This window comes from Varroa jacobsoni, unplaced genomic scaffold (assembly GCF_002532875.2).
Source record: "Varroa jacobsoni isolate VJ856 unplaced genomic scaffold, vjacob_1.0 contig00444, whole genome shotgun sequence".
Taxonomy (NCBI): Eukaryota; Metazoa; Arthropoda; class Arachnida; order Mesostigmata; family Varroidae; genus Varroa; species Varroa jacobsoni.
Genome location: NW_019214468.1, coordinates 126,301 through 154,120, shown reverse-complemented (window position 1 = coordinate 154,120; position 27,820 = coordinate 126,301). Strand labels below are relative to the sequence as shown.

At 40.5% G+C, this 27,820-nt stretch overlaps 2 protein-coding genes across 3 annotated transcripts; one reads left to right on the top strand and one right to left on the bottom strand.

The window, feature by feature from the left end:
- Nucleotides 1-432: 432 nt before the first annotated feature.
- LOC111271240 (uncharacterized) lies at nucleotides 433-11,383 on the bottom strand. Of its 2 annotated transcripts, none has more exons than XM_022851921.2 (10): nucleotides 10,690-11,383; nucleotides 9,705-10,058; nucleotides 9,344-9,476; nucleotides 8,864-8,995; nucleotides 8,507-8,605; nucleotides 7,243-8,353; nucleotides 5,585-5,871; nucleotides 3,185-3,586; nucleotides 2,677-2,943; nucleotides 433-2,267 (listed from the first exon to the last, which is right to left on the bottom strand). In XM_022851921.2, the coding sequence occupies exons 2-10, from the start codon at nucleotides 9,851-9,853 to the stop codon at nucleotides 2,082-2,084; spliced, it is 2,766 nt and encodes a 921-aa protein (XP_022707656.1). In that variant the 5' UTR covers nucleotides 9,854-10,058; nucleotides 10,690-11,383; the 3' UTR covers nucleotides 433-2,081. The 2 variants fall into 2 exon arrangements, with proteins under 2 accessions (XP_022707656.1, XP_022707657.1); XM_022851922.2 differs by having other exon boundaries at nucleotides 9,705-10,049.
- Nucleotides 11,384-12,404: 1,021 nt separating this feature from the next.
- On the top strand, nucleotides 12,405-26,523 carry Lrch (Leucine-rich-repeats and calponin homology domain protein). Its single transcript, XM_022851918.2, has 11 exons — nucleotides 12,405-12,955; nucleotides 14,580-14,712; nucleotides 16,206-16,732; nucleotides 17,261-17,496; nucleotides 18,559-18,706; nucleotides 18,819-18,972; nucleotides 19,303-19,448; nucleotides 19,726-19,984; nucleotides 20,289-20,476; nucleotides 21,304-21,381; nucleotides 24,558-26,523. Exons 1-11 carry the CDS (start codon nucleotides 12,854-12,856, stop codon nucleotides 25,932-25,934), a joined length of 3,348 nt encoding a protein of 1,115 aa, XP_022707653.1. The 5' UTR covers nucleotides 12,405-12,853; the 3' UTR covers nucleotides 25,935-26,523.
- Nucleotides 26,524-27,820: the final 1,297 nt, after the last annotated feature.

Genomic DNA, 27,820 nt, shown 5'->3' with positions numbered 1-27,820 from the left:
ACTAATTAGAAAAAAAGCAAATAAGTGAGTGGACGTCTTCACAGCTTTTAAACTGCAGTCAAGGATGGGTGATGTTGAACCAATGTGGTGTTTGCCTACACGGGTGACTTACTCTAGCTTAAACGGCAAAAGCTTGGCAATTTTTCAAAAGATGGCGATTTTGATTATGCATATACCTACACAAAAAATGCGATCTTTCGAAATAATACGCTACTTGATTGCGATCCGATAATCGCTGTCATTTAACTTGAGCCACAAAGCAGCGCATCACACCCTTTATAAAGGCTTTCAACATGCAGCGTTACCGCTGTAAAACTTTATTGACGGGATTACGGCAGCCCCACGGTATAGGCTATAAGCTGTGTGTCCAAATAAAAGGTAGGCGTGAAAAGGCGTGACCGAGAGGTAAAGAAATAAGGGGATCAAGAAGAGTCGGTGGAAAGAGATTAATCGAATTTTATTTGCGATTTGTCAGACATACTGCGAATGGCCATGTATTACAGTACATACGGCAAAGAAAAATGCTAGAAAAAAGTTTTTTGAAATGTATGACAAATGAATAAATGAACACAAAACCCTTTGTGTTTTTATTACAGTGTACACAACTCCTGTATTCTCTTCCTATTACGCGGTCTTCTTTTATTTTATATATCATACATTTGTATTTGTACTAGTTTTTGTATTAGTTCTCTTTCGAATCTGCTATTAATCTAGTCGACAATACCAATAAGGCACTTGTCGATAGTGTTCATCAGTGTTGATAGTAGCGGTGTATTGAAGAAATCTTTGGGACATTTTGAATTTTAGTTATGTAGGCATTTTTATTAAAGCACACACATACACATTCTAAAACGTACACATACATTTCGCTAAATTAACAGATCAGTAATATACAGCCAGCACGTTCTGCGTTTCGTATAGCGAAAGAATAGCACCTTCTCTCACTGCCAAGCAGACATGAGCTAGAAGGCGTCGTCTCGTACACTTGAATGGAGTTTCACAAAGCTTTCAACCTACTAAACTGAGCTTCGGACTCACTGCCCCTTTCTCTTACGATTTAGTTTTGATTGAATTACAAATTACGCTCATAATTTATATACAACGGCTGTATTTGATCGACTGCTCGTAACAGTACCGACTATTTATCGAAAGGGATGTCCTGAGTCGAACGCCAATAGGTATAAGTTTAAAGAAAAGCTCGTAAAAGGGTGCAGCAACGGTCAAAAACAAGCGCTAGTAGAAACCGTGGGAACTGGAGATATCTCAATCCTAGCAAAAACGCTTCAACAATAATACCACGTTGTATGACTCTACTAATCTCAGGAAATACAGATTTTCATAGAAAACTGAGTTACGCCGCATAGAATAAGTTCCCCGTTCAAGGTTTTTTGATAATTAACGCGCTATATGGCTGACGGTATTGGCACCTAGGACATATTCCAAGAACAACTATACTTTATCATTTTCTGCCGGTACACTATTACCGCTCGAGGGGTCATTGATAATTATTTCTGCCGAGAAATCGTTTATTAGGACAATGATACCTCAAGAGTCAGCGAATTTCTGGGTAGAGGCCACAGCCTCCCTCAACATATAAAAAATATCGATAAATCTATATTTTTATTTAAAAAAGTCAAAACAATATAGAGAATCAACATGAAAATATCGAAGACATTTCTTTAACGCAAAAAACTGTCACCTCTCGCCGAAATTAGCTTCGTCAACTATAAATCGATTTGTCCATATCAAAGTTTCTAGATTCATTAGCGAGAGTTCCTCCTCGTCATCTCTCTAGTGCGAGAAAAAATCCACCGATAAAATATTATTACTATCATAACAAAATAATGTTATGCCGCTAATAATTACTATACATAAAATCTAAAATTTGGTTTTTGATTTTTATCTATACAACCCATACGACAGTGACCATAATAAAACTGTGGCCTTGACTTCTGATTAGGCGTCATTGTTCGCAATAATGACACACCAGCGTCTCTTAAAATGCTTAGCACTACCCGCCATGCCGTAACGTTTTTTTTTGCGCTTCATGTGCTCTATCAGAATTCGTTCCTTACTGGATTTTATTGTTGAAAGATTTGATGTTGTTGAGTCTGAATTTGCACAAATTGCTGCTGTTGCTGCTGTTGCTGCTGCTGAGGTTGACCCGGCTGGGCGCCCCCCATCTGCATTTGCGTAGCCATCTGGCCTCCTCCTGTCATCATGACCATCTGCTGTTGATCGCCAGCTTGTCCAACCACCTGCATGTTCTACGCAGGGAATACATATAAATTTGATGATGAATTACAACAAGAAAAGGATTATATTCAAGGAGCCTTCATCTAATTAAAATGTTTATATGCAATGCATAATATTTGCTCACATTTGATAGGACACACTTGGATAAACATGCATAACAACAAAATGTATTTGAGTAATATATAGCGAGGCTGATGTTGATTCTTACTAAACCAATTATGTAACACATTATTAGTAAAACGTGACGCAACGATAAATGTTTACGTTAGCGTTGGCACATAACACACAGCGCCATTCAATAACTGCTTTCTTGTCTTTTATCAGTCCATTCTAAGAAGGATTTAACAAATATAATACCACTCTGGTTAATTCTCGAGTGTTTCGTCGATAAAGGAATGGGAGCAGATCAGGAAGGCATACCATATGTCCACCGAGAGCAGGTTGCAAATGCTGCTGCTGGATTCCCTGTTGTGCTTGCTGAACGGGTCGATGCTGTTGCTGAAGAACTCGTTGTAGTTGGACTCCTTGCATTTGACCTCCGGAATTAGCACCCATCATTTGTTGCCGCTGCGGTGGGCCCTGGCCACCCGGTTGATTCATAACTATCATTTGCTGAAGCTGTATACCGACGACTTTTTGCTGACCGCCAGGGCCTGCTCCTCCACCGCCGTACTGCATTTGGTGTATCTGAAGAGATTGGTAACATAGTGCATGCTCAAATCGCACAGGTTTTTCAAGAATACACATGCACACTATATAACACCGAGCATATGGAAGTTTTATTCAAACAAGATCGTTGATAAAATAAAAGTAGCATTTCGAAGGTGGCTTGTGAGGACCATCTACCCAACGAAAAGAGTTTTCTTTTATATTTTATTGTAAATAAGAGCCTTCCTATCTAAGTGCTTTTCGTCTTTCCCCCACTCACTTGCTGTTGCGGCTGCATGCCAGACTGTTGCTGAGATTGCTGCTGGAGAGCTCCTTGCACGCCGATCGGCAATTGAAGGTGTCCCCCAGGGGCAACCATTTGTTGTTGGTGTTGCTGTTGTACCGCTGAAGTCGAGATCATACCCATCTGCTGAGCGGAGTGCTGGGGACTCGGTAGTTGACCACCGGACGCCTGTTGTTGCTGGCCGAGGGGACTAGCCATCTGCTGCTGAGGGCTTGCCAACTGAGAGTGCGGCGATTGCATCTGGCTGTGGGGACTTTGCAGTTGGTTGTGGGGCGACTGAAGGTTGCGCTGGGGGCTGCCCATCCCGCCGGGAACCGGCGCTCCGTGACTGGGACTACGCATCGGACTTGACGAAACCTGTCGATTTTGCATGATCATCTGTGCGATAGAAAGATGAAAACAGTGGACATTAAGAGCTATAGAAGAGAGATCAGTGCATAACGATATAGAAATATTTATTCACATAAGTGACGGGCGTCAAAATTCCCGGGACGGAGAACAACGCCGTGAATTTAGAATGTAAATCGGTACATATAACAGGCATTAAAGTCAATGGCAGTTGACTGCTGACGGGAGGGGAAACTTACAAACACATTTATATTACTTGTGGTAAAGGAACACACCAGCTTTATCCTCTGGACAAACATGAATATCAAATGAACACATGTGCAGCGCCTGTTTGTGGTGTTTTCGAGGAGATGTCAAGAAATGAATGAATGAATAAACAGCACATTGAAGTATATGTGTCTGTCATACGCCCAGAGTTAAGCTAGACACTATATGTTGATTGAAGCTAAATAAAAATTACGTACATAACCAGAAGCATCTTGACATAGTTACATATTGGAAGACTCGTCTTGGAAAAATGGAACGCCACATAAAACAAGAAATTACATACGTCGATTTAGAAATTTCAGCCCTCTTTTTTTGCTACTTATGGCATGGCTTTTGTGGTATGCTAATCGCTAAATCGCTAACCTTCTAGTCGTTTAGTAAGATTTGTTTTATAGTAATGTTTTAAAAGACCATCTGAAATTACTCAGACACAAAGCACACAGTAAGTCTTTACACATATCAACAATTTCTGCTTACATATTGTTGACGCTACATAGACATCAACTGTAGTGAAAGAAGCTTAGGAAAAGGTTGGCCCACTTCGACGTTATAAATAAAAAACAGCACGGTAAAAATGAGGGAAGCTGATGCCGAATAGGCATATAAGACAAATGTACTCGACGAATACTGGAGCCTGATACAAGCGTGAAAAGAAGACTCTGTAAGTTTCAAACAATTCGAAAGTTTCCACATGTTTCAAAATGTACAATCATTTTCAGAAGTTTTCAATAACAAATGAAGTTGCAGCTTGCTGTTCACACTTAATTGAGATTTATAATTATGTGCGTGAGGATAACTGACTTTGTAACTGCGTGCAATTAAGGTTTTTAATCTGTTACTATTTGGGCCCCACAAAATACACTAATCTTCAATAGATCTTCAAATTCTCTTTCTGTTCGATCTGGCAGAGCTGCTCTGTCACCGATATTCCAACCAGTAATCCTACGCAACTCCGGCAAAATCGTCATTAGGAACTGTTGCTATAAAGTTAGCCTGAACTCTGTAACGTCTTAAATCTATATAGGCACTCATGCAAACGCCTTAAAATCTCATGCGAAATATTCAGATGTTATTAACCTATAAACCGTCGTACAAAAGTAACAAAGCTGTTACCAGCATGTCATTCCAAATAATGGAAGGAACGCGTAAGATATAGAGAACACATTTTGGAAACCATACCTAAATATCACCACTACGAACAACAACAACAATAAACGCCTGAAATTAATCGACCAAAAATGCCATCTATTGCAGGATCTCACGCGCAAACAGCGCCTGCTAATCTGATCAGTAGGTCAGTCCATATCCATTTGTCTTATTTCATTATCCGTGTTCTCAACATTAGATCTATCGTTGCTTCTGCCGATATATTGGTTACCGTTGCCAGGTAAAGTAAGGTTACTATTTTGATTATAACCTGCGTCGGTCGAATTCATCTAAAGAAGCTTCGCAACGACTCTGCAGAAGAATCCGTCCTGCACACGACACGCACAGGGCTTACAATTGTTGTTGCTCCTCATATAGTTCGAATATTTGTCGCAAGTTCTGAGAAGTGAACTGAGGTTGCTAATGTTGGACGTCACTGCTAGTGCTAGTGCAAGTCGTGCCACCAATTTGAAAGTTACTTATAGCTTATGCGATATTCAATTCATCGCTGATGTTGTTGTTGTTATAGTGGCAGGTGTCGTTACGTTTAATGTAATTAACGTTTAAATTTATGTTGTTATTACAAATGATGTAAACGTTGTCCGAAGCGCTTACGGTTGAATTTTGTTGAGGCATCCGCTGTAAATGCTGTTGGTAAGCGCCTTGCTGGCCCATCTGAGGACCAACAACCTGTATCGACCCCATTGGCGAAGGCTGTTGTTGTTGTTGTTGTTGTTGTTGTTGTTGTTGTTGTTGTTGTGGTTGTTGTTGTTGTTGTTGTTGTGGTGGTGGTTGTTGTTGTTGTTGTTGTGGTTGTTGTTGTTGTCCAACTTGAACCATCTGCGGAGGCAACTGCTGGATAGACATCTGTTGCCGCATCGGTACCGCGGTTCGGATACCACCTATAGGCACACAGACATACACACAGATGACAATGTTATATATATATATATATATATATAAGCATAATTATATAATATGATATAATCCGTAGGCCGTATTTTAATTCAAACGAATAGCTAATTTGGTAGTATGATCTTGTCTGCCCCATTAACTGTAATTGTTATCGGGATTATCAGAAAGTGATGGACGAAAAAGCGATTTACAATTCCAACATATTTGTTGAAAACAATACAAAAAGAATACTTAAGTTTAACTTTAAAAGACTAACAATATTATAGTTAACTGGCTCGACAATTTGAAAATTAAGTCGATTTATCATTGATGATGAGTAAGATCGTACAAAATATATGTACGTAATTTATATGGCCTGGCAGTTTTATGTTAAATCAATGAAAATAGTGATCGTAAACGATAACATGGAATGGGGTCCAGAAGCAACCAAACAGCATATTTTTAGTTACGTTTATTATTGTAATTACCATTATGGTTTGCTCCTAGATTAGACAAGACTAGGTAGGATCAGTGATTAGGAAGCTTTGCATTTTATCATAGATTATGTACCCTTTTATGACAATGTTTTAGATAACGATTGAATATTTATTGCATCATAGACCCATCTATCATGGAACTGACTGCAAATGGGCGTCATGCCATTTGTACGTAAATCACTGCCTTTTGTTACTTTTAAATCTTCTTGGTATTTCTATTATTTTTTTAGGAGGATGTTTAAATAAAAAAATCTTAAGTCATATCGGTACTTCAAACCAGGAAAGGACGGAAGCTTCGTTATCTCCGTATTCTAGGGTCCTTGTATAAGCTTGCCGATGTCCAAATATTCCTCAAGTGTTTTCAAGCATCTATTTCACACACTAGAAATTCAATAACGACAAATAAGATTCTGTTTGCAAAAGGGAAAATATACGTGTGTTAGGCACTCAGTATGCCTCTTTGGTTTGGCTTCAGCCACAATACAATGTAACAATGAAAAGTAGAATTTCCATACATTCGTTTCAGATCGAATATTGCACTGTCCAATTACACGAACGAAGTATCCGCATGCATGTGAATTCTTAAAAACTACAAATCGACACGTTCTAATTTGATAAAGATAATGGCTTAAATCTTTCGAGTAATTGTATGAGCCACGTTTAAGAACTTTTAGTAAGAATAAGGTGAACGAGGCAGTCAGTTTTCGATGGATATTGCAGAACGCCTTGAATCTTTAGGTCGACTTGATAACGCAGTAGCTTGGCTTTTCGAATCGTTTTCTCTCTTAGATTTATCCTTTTTCTTGTGCTTCTTCTTCTTGTTTTTTTTCCTTTTCCCTCCACATTCCTCGTCGCCATCAATATCTTTACTATCTTTCTCACCCATTTGCTGTTGTTGGAATGCTTGTTGTTGATTCTGCTGCTGTGGCTGCAGAACGTTATATTGGCCTGGCTGTGGTTGTGCCTGTTGTTGTTGCTGTGGTTGTCCCGTTGCTGCCAATTGCATCTGGTTCATTTTGTGCTGAACTCCCTGAACCGTTTGAATCATCATGCCTTGCTGCATGAGGCTCTGCTGGCCTGCGTTGCTCTGTTGCTGTTGTAAGGGTCCTTGTTGTACCATGACCTGTTGCTGGGTCTGCTGTCCAGCCATAATTTGTTGCTGTTGAGTCTGTGGTTGTATTCCCTGCATGCCACCTGCGGTGGTCTGGTTTATTCCAGACGACATCTGTTGACCGGTGCTAAGCTGTTGTTGTTGGTGTGCTTGCTGCTGCATGGCCCCTGCGACTCCACCCATCTGCTGGACGATCGGGATTGACTGTGATGTCTGGCCAGGCTGAATCTGCATGGCCATCTGGGGTGGTACCGCAACCCCTAAGCCGCCGCTTTGGTTTGGCCCACTGTTGTTACCATCAGGTCCTTGTTGGACACCAGGAACAAGCATCTGCTTAAGAAGATTCGGATGCTGTTGTTGCTGGCCGCCAACATTACTCGTCATTTGTGTTTGCTGCTGTTGTGCCTGCTGAAGGTTCGATTGCTGTTGCATTGGCTGAGTGGTCGTACTTATGGCCATCATGCCCTGACTAACAGCCTGTTGCTGACCTCCTTGCGGTCCTTGTTGCTGCACATGAACGGCCTGTATATGCTGTTGGCCTTGCGTTTGTAGATGTTGCTGAGGCCCCATCAAGCCACCCATAATTGGACCAGTTCCGGTCCGCATTCCCTGGCCTAGACCAGTTATTTGTTGCTGCGGCTGGGTTTGTTTAGTGGGAATACTTGACGGGTTTATCGGCGCCGTCGGAGCATTGCTCTGACCCGTGGGCGTAGTAGGAGTTCCGGGAGTGACGGAAGCTGAAGGAGTACCAGGTTGTTCCTGCTTGATCTGAGATTGTAGTACAGCAGTTCCTGAGAGAATAGAGTTATTGCTTCCGCTCGTCGTTATTGTAACTTTGTCGGGATTTGTTTTATTTACGGAAGTTGTTGCTGCTAGCGCTCCCTGAAACATTGTACGTATGAACAATATTACCTTTTGGTTTGTATTCTTTAGGTTTGTATAATTTGGATATGTATCGAACGTAGGAAAATAAACGTTGGTGAAACGCAGTGAAACACCAGTCAATACACACTAATCAACAATAAATCCAAATACCTTTGACGCCTTTGACTGCTTCGGTTTCCGCTGTTTTTTCTCTTTCGTCGGTGACTCCTTTTTAACATTGGAACTAGCTGCTGGACCACTGGACTTACCCTATGAACACAGCATCGTTTGACAACAAAACTTGGGTCAAAATAAAAAGATAATTTCTTCTACTTGTACATTTTTCTTACCAAGAAGATAAGATATAAAACGAATTCATTTATTTGTCGAAATATCGTGTGTTTACCTGGGATACTAAGAAGCGATAGCTCGTCTATTTCAATTAGAGACTTGGCCGTCGAAGCCACCGTGTCGTCAATTTGTGTGTATTACAGTGTCTATTTTACTTTCCATTGCCAATTGCCTTACCTTGGTTATATCGTTCATAATTTTGTCGAAAGATGCCACCTTCCGTTGCCCGCCCTGGGGGTTTTTTTTTTGTTTTCGAAACGATGTCAAAGAAACGGTCGGTGTAGGCTCATCGAAATCAAACTCATTCAACTGTAATGAAGTTAAGTTTGTTAACAGCAAATTATCTTGCACAGAATTTACCTCGCTGTAGAGTCGGAATGAGTAAGACAAGAAAGAGCAATATTATTATATGCATATATTGAATAATATTTTGAATACGTAAAATTAAGAATAACAAAAAACGCTAAACAAGACTTATGTCGTCTGCTTCTGATTTCGATAAGTCACAAAAAGTACTGAAAGATCGAATTTTGTTACAAGTTTACTGTTGTTATTGTACAATTCTAATAATTTATCGTAAAAAAATAAATCACGATCAGCATTGTAATTTAATTGAAGTATAATAGTTAGGTTAATTTTTAAAATCGAGCTTCAAACCTCGCTTTTTATAGCTGTTTCTTTGGCGTCGTGTTTTTCATCGGCATCTTCGTTTTCGCGTTTTGCTTCCATACGACCAGGGCTTACCCACTCCAAATTAATTACGCCTTTATCAGCCATCACTGCATACAACCTGAGAACCAGCATATATATATATATATATATATATGAGTTGTCGCAGGAACTATAAAGTTAGCATATCAGAGAGGAGTTTGTTTTATTTTTAAGGAAATGAATGCTATAAATGTAAATATATAATTCTGGATACGAAAAATAATTTGGTGCTTTTAATTTGTCTAAAGATTTGTGAAACGAGATGCCAATGCAAAATCTGACCATAGGATACACTTTTTTTAATTACCGGACAATTTCTTCGGGGTCTTTCGGTTCAAAATACGGCATCCCAGTGTCCAATTGGCATGCAAGCAGTTCGTCGTCGGAGACACCTACGCTCCACTCCTCTTCATCCATGCCACCCGCAACAGCTGATGGGGGCTCCGTTAAGGGCATTTTGACGCTATCTCAGGGGATTTTGAGTGGATTCAAACAGTCTAAGAGAATACTCAACCGTTTAATTCCAGGCAACGCAATACCTGCACTTCTCCGTACGCAAATCCGAATTCATTGCTTCCGCAGAAATTGTTATCAGTTAAGCACGAGATGTGGACGTCAAACGATGACAGAACCATTTCAAAGTGTTAGTTGTCTGTAATATCTTCCGAAAACAACCGGCGGAAGAAAAAAAATGCAAATTTCGTTACATTGACCGTAGTCATTTGGCTCGTGTCAAGACCAAAAAGCATCTCCTGGGCTTCCAAGGAAAGCGAATATTTGGCGTATTACATCAACGAGAACTGTATGTGTATCTCGTACATCTTCCAATCATAATTTTCTCGAGAGAGCAAATTGTGCAATTATGTTACGAACTTCCACTCAGAAGTAAATAAATTCTACTCAGATCGTTCCAGATACACCTTAGCGATATGAGATCACAGAAGGAATTCTCATAATAACACTTGCCAAGCATCAAAAACCGATATCATGACTTAACTCTGTTGTCCATTTGTTTCAATAATCTGATATTTGGCGCAAATGTGTCGAAATTCGACCCTAACCGTGAAATCTAAATATTAAGGCACATTCTATATGGTTTATCTATACCTGCTTCTTGTTTTGTTTTCTACACTATCTTTGCTCCTTTCGATTATTCACATATGACATATTAACTAGTAGAATTTCGAAAAGTGATCATAATTACTTGTGGGAACTCACAGTTATTTTCATATATACCAAATTAACTAGCTCTAGTTCCCTTTTTACGATTATTATTAGTCAAAACCGCTCACCAAGTCATTCTTACTGTTCTGCATCGATTGTGTTCAGTGTCTGGATGCAATGCGCGTTCCGATTGCAACAACACAGATACGTCACGAACAAGCAAACAGAAACAGCCGATGACACTATTGAAAAGTAAACGAACGACACAGTCAAGTCCGTTCTTTTTTTCGAACAGGACAATTTCCGTTCTGGTTCACAATGAGCCTTTCTTTAGACTCGTTCCGTCAACGACAAAAAACAACACCGTCTTTCTCTATTTACTAGCTCCGATAACCAATGTTTGTGTCTAAAAGGGATCTTTACATTGATAGAACAATACACTGGGTTACTGAAGCAATCAATTTACTTTTCTGTTTCTATCGACTGTTTCGTCTACCCGATCCAAAATCAGGCTACCGTTTTGGACAGAATTGGCAAAGCCACCACTGGTCACCATTTATTGAAAAGTGAATGTTTTCGTTGTACAGGAGCAGTCTTGTTCCGCTCATTGTGCACTCATTAGCTTCACTGGCCTTTGTCCATCTGTTGTTGTACGGCGGCTCGCAGCGGCCCGAAAAGATGTGTTGTTCAGTGTTGGAACGCGCGAACACACATCTCTGTACATCGAAACTGCCACATATTCACGTCGACTATCGATATACGTACAGAGAACAGCTCTAATATAATTCCTCACTATTGAAACGTTTTTTCTGCCAAAATATTTTACACTATCTACATTCATCATATCGGTTCATCAGAACCAGACAGCTGCATATAGCGTACGCGTGTGTCGATTTAATGAATATTGTCTGCTGATCACCATAAAATCACATGCGCTAGCCAAGCTGTTCTCTGCCCGGCCTTGATGCGAACGTCCGCTATATTCTCTGGGGTTTTGCCAGACACTTTTCATCTTCTGGCAATAGCCATCGAGGGGAGAAAGGCAGAGGCGCCAAATGCTTTCCACTGGCCTCTGGCTGTTTGCAAATCTCTATTGTCTGCTACTTCGGTGGGGGGAGACAGGACCCCAGAACTCAGGGCGCCGTTGTTCTATGATTGTTGTTGATGCCCACGAGCTGTGCTCAGCGGCTGCTACGGCAGGAGCATATCCCGCCAAATCCCGACACATCACTCCGATCTTAAGGATTTGGTTCAGGCTGATGAGGCGGTCACCCACACCGCCGTCGCCACTGCCGCTGCTCAATAATATAACAGAGTAGGGTAAGATCAATCGTTGTACGTCAAAAGCGGCTGCCGTCGTCTTGACTTGTCCAGTCTTGGCTGTCTTCTGATCAGTGCTTAGCGATTCGAGCAGTCCATTTGAATCTGCGGCAAGCGGTACTGCTGAGGAGTCTTTCTAGTAGAGCTTTTCAACAGGCAGACAACTAAGACGACGACAGCGGGTGATAGCACACACAGCACAAACTACAACATCAATGTGATGTTACACTATCATGGAGGAAACGCGGGCCGCTGAGGCATGACTGAGTGGCTGTCGGTTAAGTTTTTCTGACGACAGTGTCTGTGGTAGGCGCCTGAATACCTGGCGTCCTATCTTGTGCGGAAAAGGCACAGCACGCGTCGTGCATTGAGGAAAAAAGCGGTCCGAAAGGGGGTAATGAGGACGTATATCGCTGTGCAACCCCCATGTTAGTTTTGCAAATGAGGGTTCGTGCGACGTGCGCTGCGTGCGTCTCGTCTGCGTGTTCGAGATGATGAACAACCACGGAAATGGTGATAGTTATAATGACAGTTGCCATAGGAAAAAGACCGATCGTAAGTGACTGTTTTTCTGACATACACGGAAAGAGCATTCTTAATTTGTATGTTTACTTGAGTGTGGTATAAACTGGAGTTCTTTCATTTCCACGAGGGCTTTGTAGAGGGCTCGAACCCTCCAAAGCTTTGGGTGATGCCAGAAGTGACTGATAGGAGCACTGGTGTAAATGCGTGAGTTTCATAAGGTGAAACTGGAAGGTACTTAGAGGAAAATTTAGGAATATAGTGACGGTGATTAGACGTACGCCAGTGGTCCTATTGTCTGGCTGGATGTGTGCGTGGCGTCAGTTTTCTGGAGGCGGCGAACCAGCGCTAGTAGTAGAAGTTGTTGGTCGTCGTGTTCCGTAAAGACGAGCTTGTTTTTGTCGCTCAGACTCTGGTGCGTGACTCACCGAGTCGCCTACACTGGGATGTATGGGGACCCAGTTCGAGCATAGCTCGCCTTCCGCGACGCTACATCCACACCACAATGCCTCGGTGACAGCGACAACGAGTTCGGGTTCACAGGCGCCCCAGGTAAGAATTGGCAAGGAAGCAATAATGAGGAGCATCATGGCCTAGAGTTACCACGTATGGAATACTTGGTAATTAAAGATCATAGCGTTGTGTATTAGACAGATAAGATCCCATAGCGGTCAAAACGATTCGTGGAAATATGCTAATCATGAGAAAAGCTAGGCATATTTTTTAAAGACAATAGGCACACATATTTCCTTGGCTAATGTTATATTTTAAATAAATTTACAAAAGATCGATGAAGATATTATTAAATTTTATAGTAATGAGTACAAAAGCAATCGTTCTTCATTAACGCCGAACTCCAACCGATGACTAATATATTACAAATATGCTCGTTGCGATCTATGTACAGAGGCATACAGCTGCACGGTCTACCAAGTTGATTATGAATTATGAATGATTATTATTCGGCGATTATAACGAATCGCCGAATTCGCTCGATTCGGCGAAGTCTCTGATCAGCAACCAGAAATGTATACCAATTTAAATGACAACAATCGTACATAGACGTTTCATAATAGCTACTTTTAGTCACGAAGTCTTGATGTAAGCCGGTCGACCAAACAAACCATTTATTTTTTTTGGAGTAACAATATACTCAGTTCTAGTCATATCGAACATGAATATTTTGCCAGAGTTTTGGTTCGTTGGTGTCTAATATAATAAACATTATATATCGTTATTATGATATTATTATCGAAAAGGTTATTTTAGTGGTAGGTATTTTTTTCTAGTGTCGTTTTTCTAACGAAATTCTCATTCCGGGATCATCATAAAAAAGAAAGGATGGAGTTTATGAACCTATGTTATCAAACAAATTTTAGAAGAATATTTAGTGCTGAATTCTTTACTCCGTAAATAGTTCAGTTCTTATTTATCAATCATACACTTACAGTTGCTTCAAATATCTGGTCATTTTGTAAAGATCCAATATTGTTTCTCGCTCCGTTGAGCAAAACTGGTTTTATTTTCGAGTAATGAACATACCTGAAACACAAATTCTAAATGAAGAGCCATAGATTTGTTAAATATGAGACAAAGAAATTCACCTGATCTATGTCTGCAAAAAGAAATAGCGTGTCTACATTATGACATACCTTGTATATCATGGAAGACTCAATGGTGTGATTATCGTTCTAACTTCTTACTTCAGTTCTGTTCATCACGTTTGCTTAACGCGCACACGCTTTCCAAGGAATAATCATTCATGTCTAATTACATTCTTGGCGTGTCTTAAGGTGAGTGTAGTCCTTCTAAAACAGCTCGTTCAGGCAGTCCGCTTGGGACGTAATGTGACCAGTTCTCTCTTAATGGGCCTGCTCTGCTTACTTATGCATGACCGAAGCTTCGTTTGATCAGCGGATTCGGAGTCTTTAATTCTAATTAAAAAAAAGGAGGAAACCCAATAAGCAGGTTACGATAATTCTATTCGAAAGGCACCTTAATACTTCGTATTGTTCATTACAGACAAGGTTACTAAACGTGCGTGACATCAAAACGGAATTTACATTTCCATTGGCATAGGCGCTCACAGGACGTGTTTAGGCTAAAACAAATATTGAAGAGTAGTAAAACGAACCCAAAAATGGGTCTAATTAGCGAATCCTATTGGCTTTTTCAGATCAAACTGGATAAAACTTTGGAAGAAGCCACAGAAACTGGAGTTCTCCGATTAAATGGCCGCAAACTGAAGGAGATCTCTTTAAAACTTCAGTCGTTACCGAAGTACGATATCACCGATACGATTGTTACGGGTGAGTTCGCTGGCTTTTTTGATACTTGGTCGAAAAACAGCTGTCGAGCATTAGCATTTGGTGTGGCAGACTTGGAAGCAATTAGAATTAGAGATAAATAGAAGTCGTTAACACATCGGCATGAATTTGAAGATCCTATGTGCGCTGTCAGCTGTGAAGCGTATTAAGTGCAGAGATGGCATGGACATGCCGAGCACGCAGCAAAACAGAAACTAATTTTATTCTAATTCAAACTATAAGAGAAAAAATTATTCTAAACCAGGAATAATAACTTGCCTATCCAGTATAGAAATCCAAAGACTGCGCAGTTTTGAGTAAAAAGAAAAGTACTATTATCTCTGTGGTAATTGTTGATGCAAACTTTTTCTGGACATGGCTGCACAGTGAAAATTCAGACTGCAAAAATACGTTTGTTTTTAGGTAACCTTCGAAACTATGGTATGTCTTTATTCCAAATGATATTAGTCTTTCTAAAAAAAATGTTTTTTGTGGCTTGCATTGCCAGAATTATAGAAACCAACTAGCAAACAGGCTTGTCTGATTGTGTATCACATTTCATATGGGCAACAGACTGTAAGCCGCTACAGAAGATGAATTACTGAGCACCGATAAGTTGTCTAATTACGCAGACCTCTGTGCAGAAAACGGAAGTTAGAAGCTAGGATATAGCTCGTCGATTTGAATCGGCCTATTCATTTAGCTTTATTTGTGGCTAAGGATGTTGTAGCACATTGCTCCACTAACGCATGTAACCATGCTTTGTATAGAAATTTTCTGTAGATGGTTTTGAATAAACCGCTTTGTTAGTATGGGACCAAATAACCGAAACTCTTCTACCAAATTTCACGTAGTTTATATTTTTTTAACAGGTTGGCTTTGCTGCTATTACTTATACGTATACGTAATTGTGCGTATGTGAGTTCACTTATAAAGTACTTTAGGGCTGCGGCACCCCTCTATCTATTATAAAACCAACAATATAAGATACGCGTTTAAACGAATCTCAGTCTAGCTGGTGTGAGTTCATTGAGTTGCTGCTAGTAGGCCTTGCGAATAGATATCTGTAAATTTAGTCCATTACGAGTGGCTGTTTCAGTGAAGCAATGTTAAAGTGCGAACATACTTCTCAGCTAATGCCCTATAAAGCTTGTTGTAAGCTGTATTTGCTGGTCAGATATACGACGACCCTGTTGCCATGGAACTTGCTTTCGAGGCCTAAAAGAATTTTAAATCCAGTTACTAAACCGTCTATCTGTTTTCGTATGGCTGCTGAGCGATCGACTAATGATTGCTGTTAAGATGAATTGCTTACACTAGTAATGGCTTTTATAGCGTTATGAAAATCGCTCGTAACAATAATTACTGCCACAATTGCTAAAAATGTTTAGTGGACAAATATTAATAATATAGGTTTTAAGATACCAGGTGGAATTTATCTGCTAATTGTCTTTCTTGGACCTTTTTTTTTGCTGTATGTTTATTTCACCTTTTAGATCTTTCGAAGAACCGTTTAAATGAGCTTCCCTCATTTGTTTGCGAGCTGTATCAGCTTACGGAGCTGTCGCTGTACTCGAACCTACTTAGGAGTCTTCCTTCAGATGAGTCGCTGCTCACGCTACAGCACCTTACGTATCTCAACCTGTCCAAGAATCAGATCTCGGTGATACCGCAAGCACTATGCTTCTTACCAAAACTGCAGGTCCTTATCGTGTCCCATAATCGACTGTGTTCACTTCCTGAGGAGTTGGGCCGTATGACCTCTCTGTACGATCTCGATGTCAGCTGTAACGAGATCTCCTTTCTGCCGGCGCAGATCGTCAACCTGGCCGCACTCAAATATCTCGACCTACGAAGAAACCTCTTGGTCGAACTACCTTCCGATCTCCACAAGCTTACGGGCTTGACAAGGTTGGATATTTCCGAAAACCGGATACAGAACCTGCCCACTGACATGCGAAGAATGGAAAGGTTGACCGAGTTCGTCTGTGATCATAATCCTCTTGTCACGCCCCCAGCAGCGGTAAGTTCAGCAGTGGAAGAGAATAAAACTAGATTTATAGGAAGGTGTTGGTAATGTAACTCATATATATATTCTCCTTAACGTAGATGAGTTTCTTTATAGACAATAGACAATTAGGTATGTTATACTCATACGAAAGAAGTTTGTGCTAGTATTTGGATGCTTATCGAATGAGTTCAGTATAAAGCCCAGTTCTTACTTTCGTAGTATTGATTGATCTTAAAATTCGTTGTGACGACGATAAGTAGATGCAGTATGAGGGAAACGCCTTTTAGCAATTTGTGAGTCCTCGTTTTTCGTTTGCTAAGGTAGCAAGCAACCAAATTATGGAAAAAATGAAAATGAAAGAAAAAGAAAGTGAAGAATGTGTCAAGAAAAAGTGAAAAAAGTGAGACGATTCTCACTCGACTCACAATCCCAAATGGACAGCAGTACGACTATCCCCTTATTTTCAATGACCAGATCCGCTTACCATTTGACATCTCATTGCTTTTACCTTATTATAGTGTTTTTTTTTTTATTGTGCAGCTATGTACCCGCGGCCTAAACCACGTGAAAAAGTTTCTCGATAATGAGGAACGAAAACGTGGTGGCGGACCGGCAGGCGTCGCAGGTGACACTGGCACCCTAACTCAGGCTGGCCATAGAGGACTTCGAAGCCGAGAATCTTTCCAGCTGACTCTTCGGCACCCCATTTCGAAAGCAGGCGCAAGAGACTCCGGTTACACGACAAGTGATGGATCTACGGGCTACAACGAGAAAAGGTCAGTGAAGTACACGTCATAGTGAACAATGCGTATGCTAGCCTGGTGCAAATGTGAACTAACACATCGATCGGTTAATGGAACTAAAGTTGTTCGGTCGGTCAGTTTTTCAAATCCTGGGTTATTCTAGTACTCTACAAGCGTTGAGCTGAATCTGAGCCGTTGCAAAATCAGGTTGATTGGCTTAATACATTATACTACACGTTACTGTATTTCGTTCCCATTTTTTCTTTTTTCTTTTTCTGGGCAAGGAGGTGATGTTCCTTTCAATTGGCTTGTTTATTGTTAAAACTTATGCCTTTGTTTTTGTTTGTGGTTTTTCTTGTTGTTTATTTGCTGAATTTTTACAACTGTTTGCGTGCCGGGTATCACACAAAATTGCGCATATATGTACTGTAATGACAATACGCTGAGTGGGTTCGTTGCGGTCTCACGGTTTAATTCTGGACGTTCTCGTCCTACGACTATTCGGTGTAGCCAGTTAAATCGTCCACTTTTCTAGTGAAATCGCTCTTGTGAACAACGAATAGTAGTATTAGTCCAAAATATGTTCACGGTACATTTTGGCTTAGATTTGATTAGACTGCAAATTAAACTAGGCTGTTCCGTACGGATTTTTTTCTGGCATTAAATATTCATGCAACTGAACGACGGTGTCAAGATAAAGGCATAGTGATCCGATAATGAGTTGGAAAGAGGGCTGAGAAATTTGCCTTGCAATGTGGTCATTACAACCACAACGGAATGAATATCTTGTTTTGCTGTAATGCTAACTAAATGAGTGCTATATATATTCACGTGTTACGCGTCCCAATGAATGTAAAAAGATATAGAAAACAAGTTTTCTTAATGTCTTAATGGTATGGCTATAAAGCTCGTAGGGAAAGCTTTTCGCATGAATTTAATACCTGTTAAATTGTACATTACGCTGCATTAGTAGATCATCACGCTTACAAGGCAAGCGTATTCAGATTTAATAGAAGAGATACAATAATAATGACGGTGACCATAATAATAATACTATTAAAAATTTGACACGCTATACGTGCACGGTTTCTGTAGGTTTTCCGGTGCCGGCGGCAAAGATGACGTTGACGCCGCGGACGAGATACGTCGTTTTGCCGCGCAGCGAATGGAGTTTACTCGGAGTCCCAAGAAACCCCAACAGCCGTTGCAACAGCGTCATCAACTTTTTGGCCCCTCAACACAGGTAATCACCATGCTAATTAGCATATTGAATTGTTGCACTTATCTATTTTTTGACTCTCTAAACAAAGCTATAGTATTAGTCGTTAACTTACTATTACGTGCCGGTTTGGCAGCCTACGCTCACGTCATTCCAGTCGTCGACATCTTCGCACGACCTCTGCAACGTGAGTCCGTCAAGCGAAGCGGCGACGTTGCAGGCAACCGCTGGGGGCCCAGCTACCCCTAGCACCCTCAGTCCGACATCGGAATTCAAGCCTATTCAGCCCGGTAAGCATCAGTCTGTTTTGCATTTCAAATCAGATGTATGTGATATATAATAAAAAATAACACACAAGTAGTATCGATGATGAAGCAGTCCTCAACTAAGATAGCAACGATCGTAAAGCTCAAAATATTTAGGTAGGCAATGCCGAAAGACGCCGTATGTTTTGTATGGAAAGTCTTGTAAATATTATTTATAATTTTAGTGGTTAATGTTAGTTGTTCGGTAAAAGAGCGCTGATATGGTGGTAAGGAATTTCATTTGCCTTATTAAGCCAATGTTATTTCATTATGGGAAGTATTAATGAGTTTTGTGTGCGTGGGGGTATACTTCAGATCCAACGATGCCCAAGACAGGCGATGGGGTATTTGGTTCGGGTGATCTCCTTTTGGGACCGATACCAGGCCGATGTCTGACTCCAGAAGAAGAACTTCGACAGAGGCGTGAGGCAATTGTTGCTAAGCAAAGGGCTGAAGTTAAGGTAAGCTAAGCCACAGCAGACTATTACAACAACTTTGGAAAAAATCGAAGGTGATTAATAAAATTCGCATAATTGTGCTCAGTATAAACGCTAGCTAAAATTATCATAATAATTATGATCGCATTGTGTGAATTAATCATTAAATGGATTCGAATTAAATCATAAACTGCTTATGATTCCACTCAAATTTAATCGTTTTTGTCCGGTTACTTGCTGAACTATTATAGAAAAACACGAAATCAACTTTTTGGAATAAATTTTTTGTTAATTTCAACAGCGAGTTCAGAAGGAGGCCCTCATCCAGTTTGTAAAGCAGCGGCAGAGCCCATTACCTGGCGGGGGACAGTCGCTTACTCACCCACAACAGCCGCCCCCCCCTCCTCCACCTCTGCTGGGCCAAGGGGGTCAGACACAATCTGGTCATCCTGCAACCCTGCCTGTTAGTTTTTCCCAACAACACCAGCAGCAACTACCACAGCAGATTAGTCCAACATCTGAAAGCACCCCTCCATTGCCGAACTTCACAATGCGAAGAGGTTTGTGGAATCAATATTTTTTAAAAATTTTTTTAGTGTGTATCTGCACTGTATGCAATATGTATCTGTCAAATGGCGTTTCTTAAACTATCAAAAGACTTTTGCTTTACCCAGTCTATATTTGTAATAAATCGCATAGGCAAAATGTGTATCTAATATAAAAAGATATTTTAAAAAAACGTTGGACTATATCTGATACAGATGGTTGTCGTTCGTTTCAAACCTCCTTGAACGGCTCTTTTCGTTCTCTTACTCTTTTTTCATAATTGTATTTGTTTCGTTGCCTATCCATCGGTCTCATCAGGTTTGGACCGAGCTCGTGAAGAGCAGGAATTGCTGGGCCGTATGCGTGCGATTATCGAGGCTCGGCTCAAGATGGCGTTGCCGGAGAACCTGGCAGGCGCCCTCACTGACGGAGTGGTCCTCTGCCACTTGGCGAACCACGTCCGGCCAAGATCTGTGGCCACCATTCACGTGCCTTCCGCTACGAATGTATGTATTGGCGCGCAAAAGTGTGTTGCGAGCTGATGAATTCTCATTTATTTGTTTTTGAATCTTGAATTTTTTTCTGCAATCCGGGATTCCTCTATACATGTTTATCAACATTTTTTAGCGTACTCAGACATACACTAATGTGTTTCTGCTTGATTATAGTATACGCTATAAAGAAGATCTAAAACTAGATAAATATATGATAGCCTAGTAAGCCATGTTTTTGGTTGGCACTTAACCCGTGAAGTTTGGTGAATCGAACCGTGTAACTACAAGACCCCTTTTTTAAACCTAGGTGATTGTTCTGTGTAATTCATTATTAAGATTCTGTATGCCACATGGTAAATATTTACAGAGTACATGCGATTGCTAGGTTTTGAACTCGGTGTGGTTCCATCCGGGCGGAGAGTGCACATTTATTTAGTGCGTTGTCGTGGCAACCGTAAATGTGCGACAATTTCTAGTTCTAATTTTGATGTTGATCAGCCGTGTTTATAGCATGCAATTACCATCCCATTTCATTCGAGAAATCGCAGACAAATCCAACAAGATCTATCTTTTTTTTTACTAGGGGCAGGTCTTCGTTGTTGTACCGAAGAGGTGATTCCGAAGACTTGGTCACGCAATAAAATAGCTAAAAGCGTTAAAAAAGATTCAATTTTTATTGACCTGCCATCTGCTTATATGATACAACGATAATCAGAAATAATTTGATAATGATATCATGACTTAGGTGGTTTGGGCAATCTGGAAGGCTATTAACCGTTTGACATAAACAAATAATTGCTTATTTTTTTTTCTGTTTTGCTGTTTTATTCACGTTTTAGCCGAAGTTAACAATGGCAAAATGCCGCCGAAATGTGGATAATTTTTTGGATGCCTGTCGTCGACTCGGAGTCCCTCCGGTAAGTAAATTGTTTTCAGTTATGAACACGTTTTGCCCTTCTATCTCATCCTGCCTAATTTTCCTTTTCCTAAATATCTTACCTTATTATGGATAACCACTTTCCCGTCTCCTTCGCACTTCATTTTCATGGCTGGGTGCACTTTTTTGTTGATAGTTGCCCTTCTTTCCTATTTGTTCTTGTTATCCTTTTTTCAAGATTACCTTGACATCTGTATATCATTACCTTAGAAATGTTACAAAACCACATTTTTTTTATTAGCTCTTGTTCGTCCAGTAGCGTTTGTTTCGTTACTTATTAAACACCTCTTTTCGACTCAGCGTGGTATATCAAAAAAGTTAACTAAACATACTCAGAAGTTTGAAATAACTGTAAATTAAATATTTGTGTGTGTATTTATATTCGGCATCGCGTGTTTTGCTATGTTTTAAATTTTAGCATGAACTTGACAAACACAAAACATAGGCAATATTTGTACTGTCTAGTGCTTACGATATGGCGAAAATGCCGGTAAGGGTTCTATTAGTATCATGCGTATTGTTTTGCTTCCCGTTTTTTTTATCCAATTATAAGCGTTTTTAGATTCTCGTTTCTCTAACTATGGATTGAACATTTTTCTTTAGTTTTTATCTTTTCAAGTTACAACATAATTTGCATTTATTGGTCTTGTTTTCCAGTCACTTTTTTCCAGCTTGTATCTTAAGTAGATATATCATCCAAGAAGTCCTATATTTATTACAAATATATCTAAAGAAAGTATATGAAAACGTTTAGATTTTTAGAAGGCCTTTTTCCTACTTTTTTTTAATACGCAGTTTTATTTTGTTGTTCTGAGTTATTTTTATATAATCACCGTTTTTAGAATCTACTATAATTCAGATAATATTGTGCAAATGGAACACAAAGAGGCACTCTAATCTCTTTTTACACCATTACTTTTTGCACATCACTATTCTTTTTTCCATTTAGTTACAAATGCACTAAAGCTACCGCTTTACGTACGCATAAACAACATTGTTGTCATTTTGACGTTCTTTTTTCGTTTCTTCTACTGCCCACAACGAAACAGAAAAAACAAGATGCATTAGAAACGTATTTGTGCAATGTAACGAATGCTTTTAATAACATGGATGTTCTACGTTGCGTATTCTGCTGTTGACTGCGGTTTAAGTCAGACGTTTCCATCTTCGTCTTTCTTCAATTTTGTCTTCAGAAAAGCTTGCAATTCTTACGCACAAACCTATTTTACTCTCTCTCTTTCTTCACCTTATTGAGATAGATTATATTTATACTGAGGACGGCTATTTTGATATTGAAGCATTTCTTGTTGCATCGGGTGCTAAATTGGATTAATTTGCCTTTATTTATTCAGATTCTTAACTTTACTAAATATTTAGCCTTTAAAGTACCAAATGTCTACGTATGCAATATGTTAAAACATCATAGTGTACGTTATGAGGGATTCAGCTCTACCCTCTCCCTGACAGAAAACTGCTATAGTATTTCAAACAGCTTTACCATGTTGTTCCGTTCACAATGTGGCCATGCAGGATTGTTACTACGTAGGATTTGCCTATTTGCACATCTCTCTATCCCACTGGTCGCTTTTTTGTCCACGCATCTATTCTAGTGCTGACAGCCCAACACAAGGAAAAACTCATCTCTACCCTGCACGTATAATTGATGCACATATTGGGCGCGGTCAGATATGTTGGTTTCATAGTATAATTTTAGGCACGACTCTGTAAATTGTAGCACGTCGAAATCGACATGGATACTTTCCATTTCTTTATGTTTTTTAATAGTTTTCGTGCCGTCACATTTATTATTGGTCACGTTATCGGATTTGTTCTTCTGTACTAATTTTATGGGCCAGTCATATACTTTTCATATAAACCACTCTGTGAATGTATCATATTTATTTGCTCGTGTTCGGCGATTATTTTGGATACTGCGTTCGGAACATTTTCGGCCGCTTTTCGAATGTTTCCGAGCGTTTTGTCTCTCCGTTTTTATGATCCCGGCTTCGTTTTGTTCTCTCGATGGCGGAATGTGCGTTCTACCTATTTTGTTGGACGAATGTTCCGGTATTATATATATTATGAGGTAAGTACACGTACATACTTAAAAACTTCTGTTGGTTTTTCTGCTTTGGGCTCCTATCCTAGAATTTCCGCTGTATCTCTCTTGGCATGTTTTCCTTTACTTTTTGGTAACCCTGGCTACTTCAAAGAGGCCAATCCAGTATCCGACAGATATAACCTCGTTGAATTTGCGTGACACTTCCTAATTTGATTGGCGGTTGCTTATTAACCGTTAGCTTGCTGTTTCTAAACTTTGGGCCCGAAATTCCAACAAACCTGACGTATACAAGCATTCCGAGTTTCACGTACAGAACTGTATCGCCAAACCGTTATAACTAGTACAACCAGGAACTAACCATGTAAGCTTTGCGTTATCTACAACATCTGGTAACTAACAACTGCAGTCGCAGAAACGATTGATGATAAAAAGAAAGAAAAAAGAACTTGATTATCACACATGACTGGTGATACTTGCGGGGAAAAAGTCACTAATCTATCAGTAGTAACCATCATGTTGCTTATTGCTTGAGATCGGTAACTTTGTTTGCCTACTGTTTGTCGAAATCTCCGACAGGTGTCGTTGTGTGGTTGATATAAAACTTTGGTCATGTATTGGTTCATGTGGGTAACCTTGTTGCGTTGACGAAATCATGTTTGGCGGAATGTGCCGTCAGGGTAATGAATCTTGCTATGGATACTTGTTGACTGGTTTATTACTGACATTATATGATATATTATCACACGTAACGCAATAGCCTCAACTTCCCAGCACATGTATGAAGTGCTGCGTTAAAATATATGCGAGAACTCATTGTGTATAACAGAATCTATGATTTAACTGGAACGCAATCTTAGTCTCTTACAATTCCTACAATCGCTTTTTTCTCAATCTTAAGTTGTCCGGTTTCTAGAAAGGATCATCGTACTCTTAGTCCCTACAGGCACGCATAAAGCACAGCGAATTTCTTTGTATCGGGATCTTGCATTACCTACTTCTTTCATGGATATCTTTTTTATGGGATATATTTCATTGGTGACTCGTCCGCACAAACGCGTCGTTCTTTTCTGAAATGGCATGTGTCTTTATTTCAGGAGGAGACCTGCGAAAGTGGCGATGTTTTGGCGGAATTTGACGCACGAGCTTTGCTTACTACCATCGAATCGTTTATTCGCGTCGCCGGTCGGCAAAGCTCTGCAGGCATTGGAGGGACCAGTACGAAACCGACCGCTAAACCACCTCCGCCGCCGCTACCTATCAGATCTTCAAGCGATCCGGCGTATACGGGCCCTCAGACGGGTCCACAGACGGCTTCTGGAAGCAATCAACTAGCTGTCAATAACAACTTGCCGAAACCTTGCGACGAGCAACCTCCGAAGCAGGATCCGGCCGGAACAGGCGGTCTGGCCACAGTCGGAGCTCGATCTATTGAGGCCGTCAGCCGAAATGAGAGCCCGGTTAGCACAAGCGAGGACATCTCTAATCTGGAAAACCTGGAATACGACCTGTTAGAGGTTCGGTTAAGCTCGTCGAAGACGACTCCGCCCCAGCACAGCTCGGCTGAAGATACCGAGGCGGCATTACCAAGCGATACGAGCCTCGAAGACGAGGCAGCTTTGGAAGGAAATACGACATTTCGCTCAATGCCACCAGAGTACCCCGGCTTACAGGGGTTATCGAGGCCGAACACGGTGGAGGTTGTCAAGGACCGTGAAACAGGCGATGTTAATCGCGATAATACAATGGAGCAGGAATCATCAAGAAGAAGAAAAATAAAACTTGTAGGAGACGATGGGACGGTTATTGCAGACAGCAGGGAACAGTATATCCAGCAAAGAGGCAACACTTCATCAGTTAGGAAACTCCGAAGTCTGTTTGAAAGATCTGCAGAGCCATGTGCAACACTCGATCAACAACACAGAACGATGCCACACAATCAAAAGGATGGCTCGGGTTCCGATTCCAGGGAGAGAGCCGACGTGCAAAAAAATGGTCATCATCATCTTAATCGAGTCGATGAACAATACAGAGAACAAATCGATACCATAGAACCTGTTAAGGAGGAGTGCAATCAGCAAACGATAGGGGGCCAACCGTGTAAAGGGATAAGTAGTAGCTCTAAGAATGAGTCTTTCTTCACGACGAACGTCAAAGCGGGTATCGGGACAGCATGTATCTCCCTCGTAGTCTACCTGTACGCGTATCACCCTTGGATCCTCATACTTTTAACCACTATTGTCGCTCTTGTGCTGTATAAGAATTTTTTCCCTACGACTAGCAACCCAGGTCACAAGAACGACAATGATCTGGTAGGTGCCAGTAGCCAAAACCCCGATAAACCTACTGTTGATAGCGATAGCACTGCTGCTCTTGAGCAAAACGACCCAGCGAGAGCGTGCGCGAATTCGAGAAATGCCAGCAACGAAGGTGCCACTAGTGATAATCTCCTAAATGATAAGGACAGTAGGTAGCCGGCACATTGTTGACTGAACAGATAACTACATTAATTTGAAAAGGTGAGAAAGGCGAAAGGCACAAACGTGTGTTGAAGAAGCCGTGAAGCAAAACGAAGTGTTCCGTCGCATACAAACAATATATATATATATATATATATATATATAATTAAAAAAATATACAGTATCAAGGAGCAGCCATGAAGGTAAATTATGTCAACAAGCTTTCATTTAATGGGACAAAGAAACTAAAAAAAGGTATGGACGGTAATAAGAAAATTTTTATGTCTAGGAGTTTCACAAGTGGAGACCCTTCTGCATAACACTACATTCGCTACAAAGCGTAACCAAAATATATAGTATTAATAATAAAAAAAAATATATAGGGATATATGATTATATCAACAAGAAGCAAAGAGTACTATAATATAAAAAATGATAACGAGATGCAACTTTACGGTACGCGGGACGTGTGAAATTGGATACAAGTGCTTGTGCTAGAGAAAATGAGCTCAATAGGTTTGAGAGATGAACGTAGATGGAGCTTGACGATTTCTGTGTGGTATATACAATAAATTGAATGTACAGTCCGATTTCTTTTTACGAATGGATCGCTGTTTTTACTGCTTGCGCCGATTTGACATTTCTGCTTTGAGATATATAAATGTAAATATATAACTAATTGACAAGATTAGTGGCATTGGCATTTTCGTCGAAAACTTTGCATGCGCTTGAAAAGCATAAATACGGAGATTTTATCTTTTTTAAGCTTTATTAGTATCGAACAATGTTACAGCTTTGAAGTTTTCTTAAATTACACAGGCATCGTTGTATGTGAAGTACCACAATAATTGACACGTGAGTTTTTTTTTTTATATATACCCTTGAGTTGTAAAATTTCGTGTCTTTTTTCCTTTAAAAGCATCCTCACAAGTTTTTATTGTGCTTTTTTCCTTATTGTCTGGCACGCCTGCTGTTTTTGCCTTACGTCCGCTTCTACAGGAGTTAACGTGTTCTGCGATGGATATCTTGGACGAGCAGCGTGGAGGTATTTGTCCGGTGGCCATTACTGTCATCGAACTTGCGAAGCTATCCACGACTCTGAGACCTCACTCGGTATCGACTTTGGTGGGTCTCTCACCACTTTCAGCGAATCCCCTTGAGCATGCGAGCCACCCCGAAGGATGCATGATACCGAGGGGGCACCGCTTTGGAGAACATGCTCGTCCCGCTAGTCTCAGTGGGCTACCAAAGATGGCCGTTGGACCGCTTGGAGCACCTCTTGGAGCGCAGCTCGTGCAAAGTAGTGCATCATCGCCAGCTCCTTCAGGAAGTAGCCATGCAGCTGCGATGATGGTAATGATGGGACACATTGGGCCCTCGACACCAAACTTTGCACCAAATCTTCATTATGACACAACGAAGATGCCTCCACCGCCGCCAAAGCAACGAGCCTACCAGCCTCCTCAGCCGCCGAAGCCGCCTTGAGGCGGTGTCACATGAGTGAAGTAATAATCGAACTATCGGGAAGGATTATAGTTGAGCTTCGGGTACGTTTGATAGTTATCCAAACGTAGTCAGACAGAAACACTAGGCGTTGAAAGAGTCAAGAGATTTTTTTGTGAACATATTTTATGTATTTAAGGTCTACCATTGCAACTTAAAATGGTTGACAATTATAGTGAGAATCATTGAATATGCGTTTTGTCTTTTAAAGCGTAGTCACGTTGTCCACTACAAAATAGAAGTCAGTCGAGATTGAGTGCGATGCGCGCATTTGAGTGCTGTACCCGTCACCCATAAAAGAAACATCGGCGAGAGCATCTTTTGCTCGTGAGCACAACACGACGAGACGTCTATCTGATTGCTCAATGCTGTACAACCGCCCAAACAGTTTTGTTAGT

What these genes read in the sequence shown, in the direction of transcription:
- LOC111271240 (XM_022851921.2), bottom strand. Translation starts at nt 9,853, where the DNA reads ATGCCCTTAACGGAGCCCCCATCAGCTGTTGCGGGTGGCATGGATGAA. An exon ending in AAACAGCTATAAAAAGCGAG is followed by an intron (nt 8,996 to 9,343) that starts GTTTGAAGCTCG and finishes ACTTCATTACAG; the next exon opens with TTGAATGAGTTTGATTTCGA. An exon ending in AGCAGTCAAAGGCGTCAAAG is followed by an intron (nt 8,354 to 8,506) that starts GTATTTGGATTT and finishes ACAATGTTTCAG; the next exon opens with GGAGCGCTAGCAGCAACAAC.
- Lrch (XM_022851918.2), top strand. Translation starts at nt 12,854, where the DNA reads ATGGGGACCCAGTTCGAGCATAGCTCGCCTTCCGCGACGCTACATCCA. An exon ending in CGGGTTCACAGGCGCCCCAG is followed by an intron (nt 12,956 to 14,579) that starts GTAAGAATTGGC and finishes TGGCTTTTTCAG; the next exon opens with ATCAAACTGGATAAAACTTT. An exon ending in ATTCAAGCCTATTCAGCCCG is followed by an intron (nt 18,973 to 19,302) that starts GTAAGCATCAGT and finishes GGTATACTTCAG; the next exon opens with ATCCAACGATGCCCAAGACA.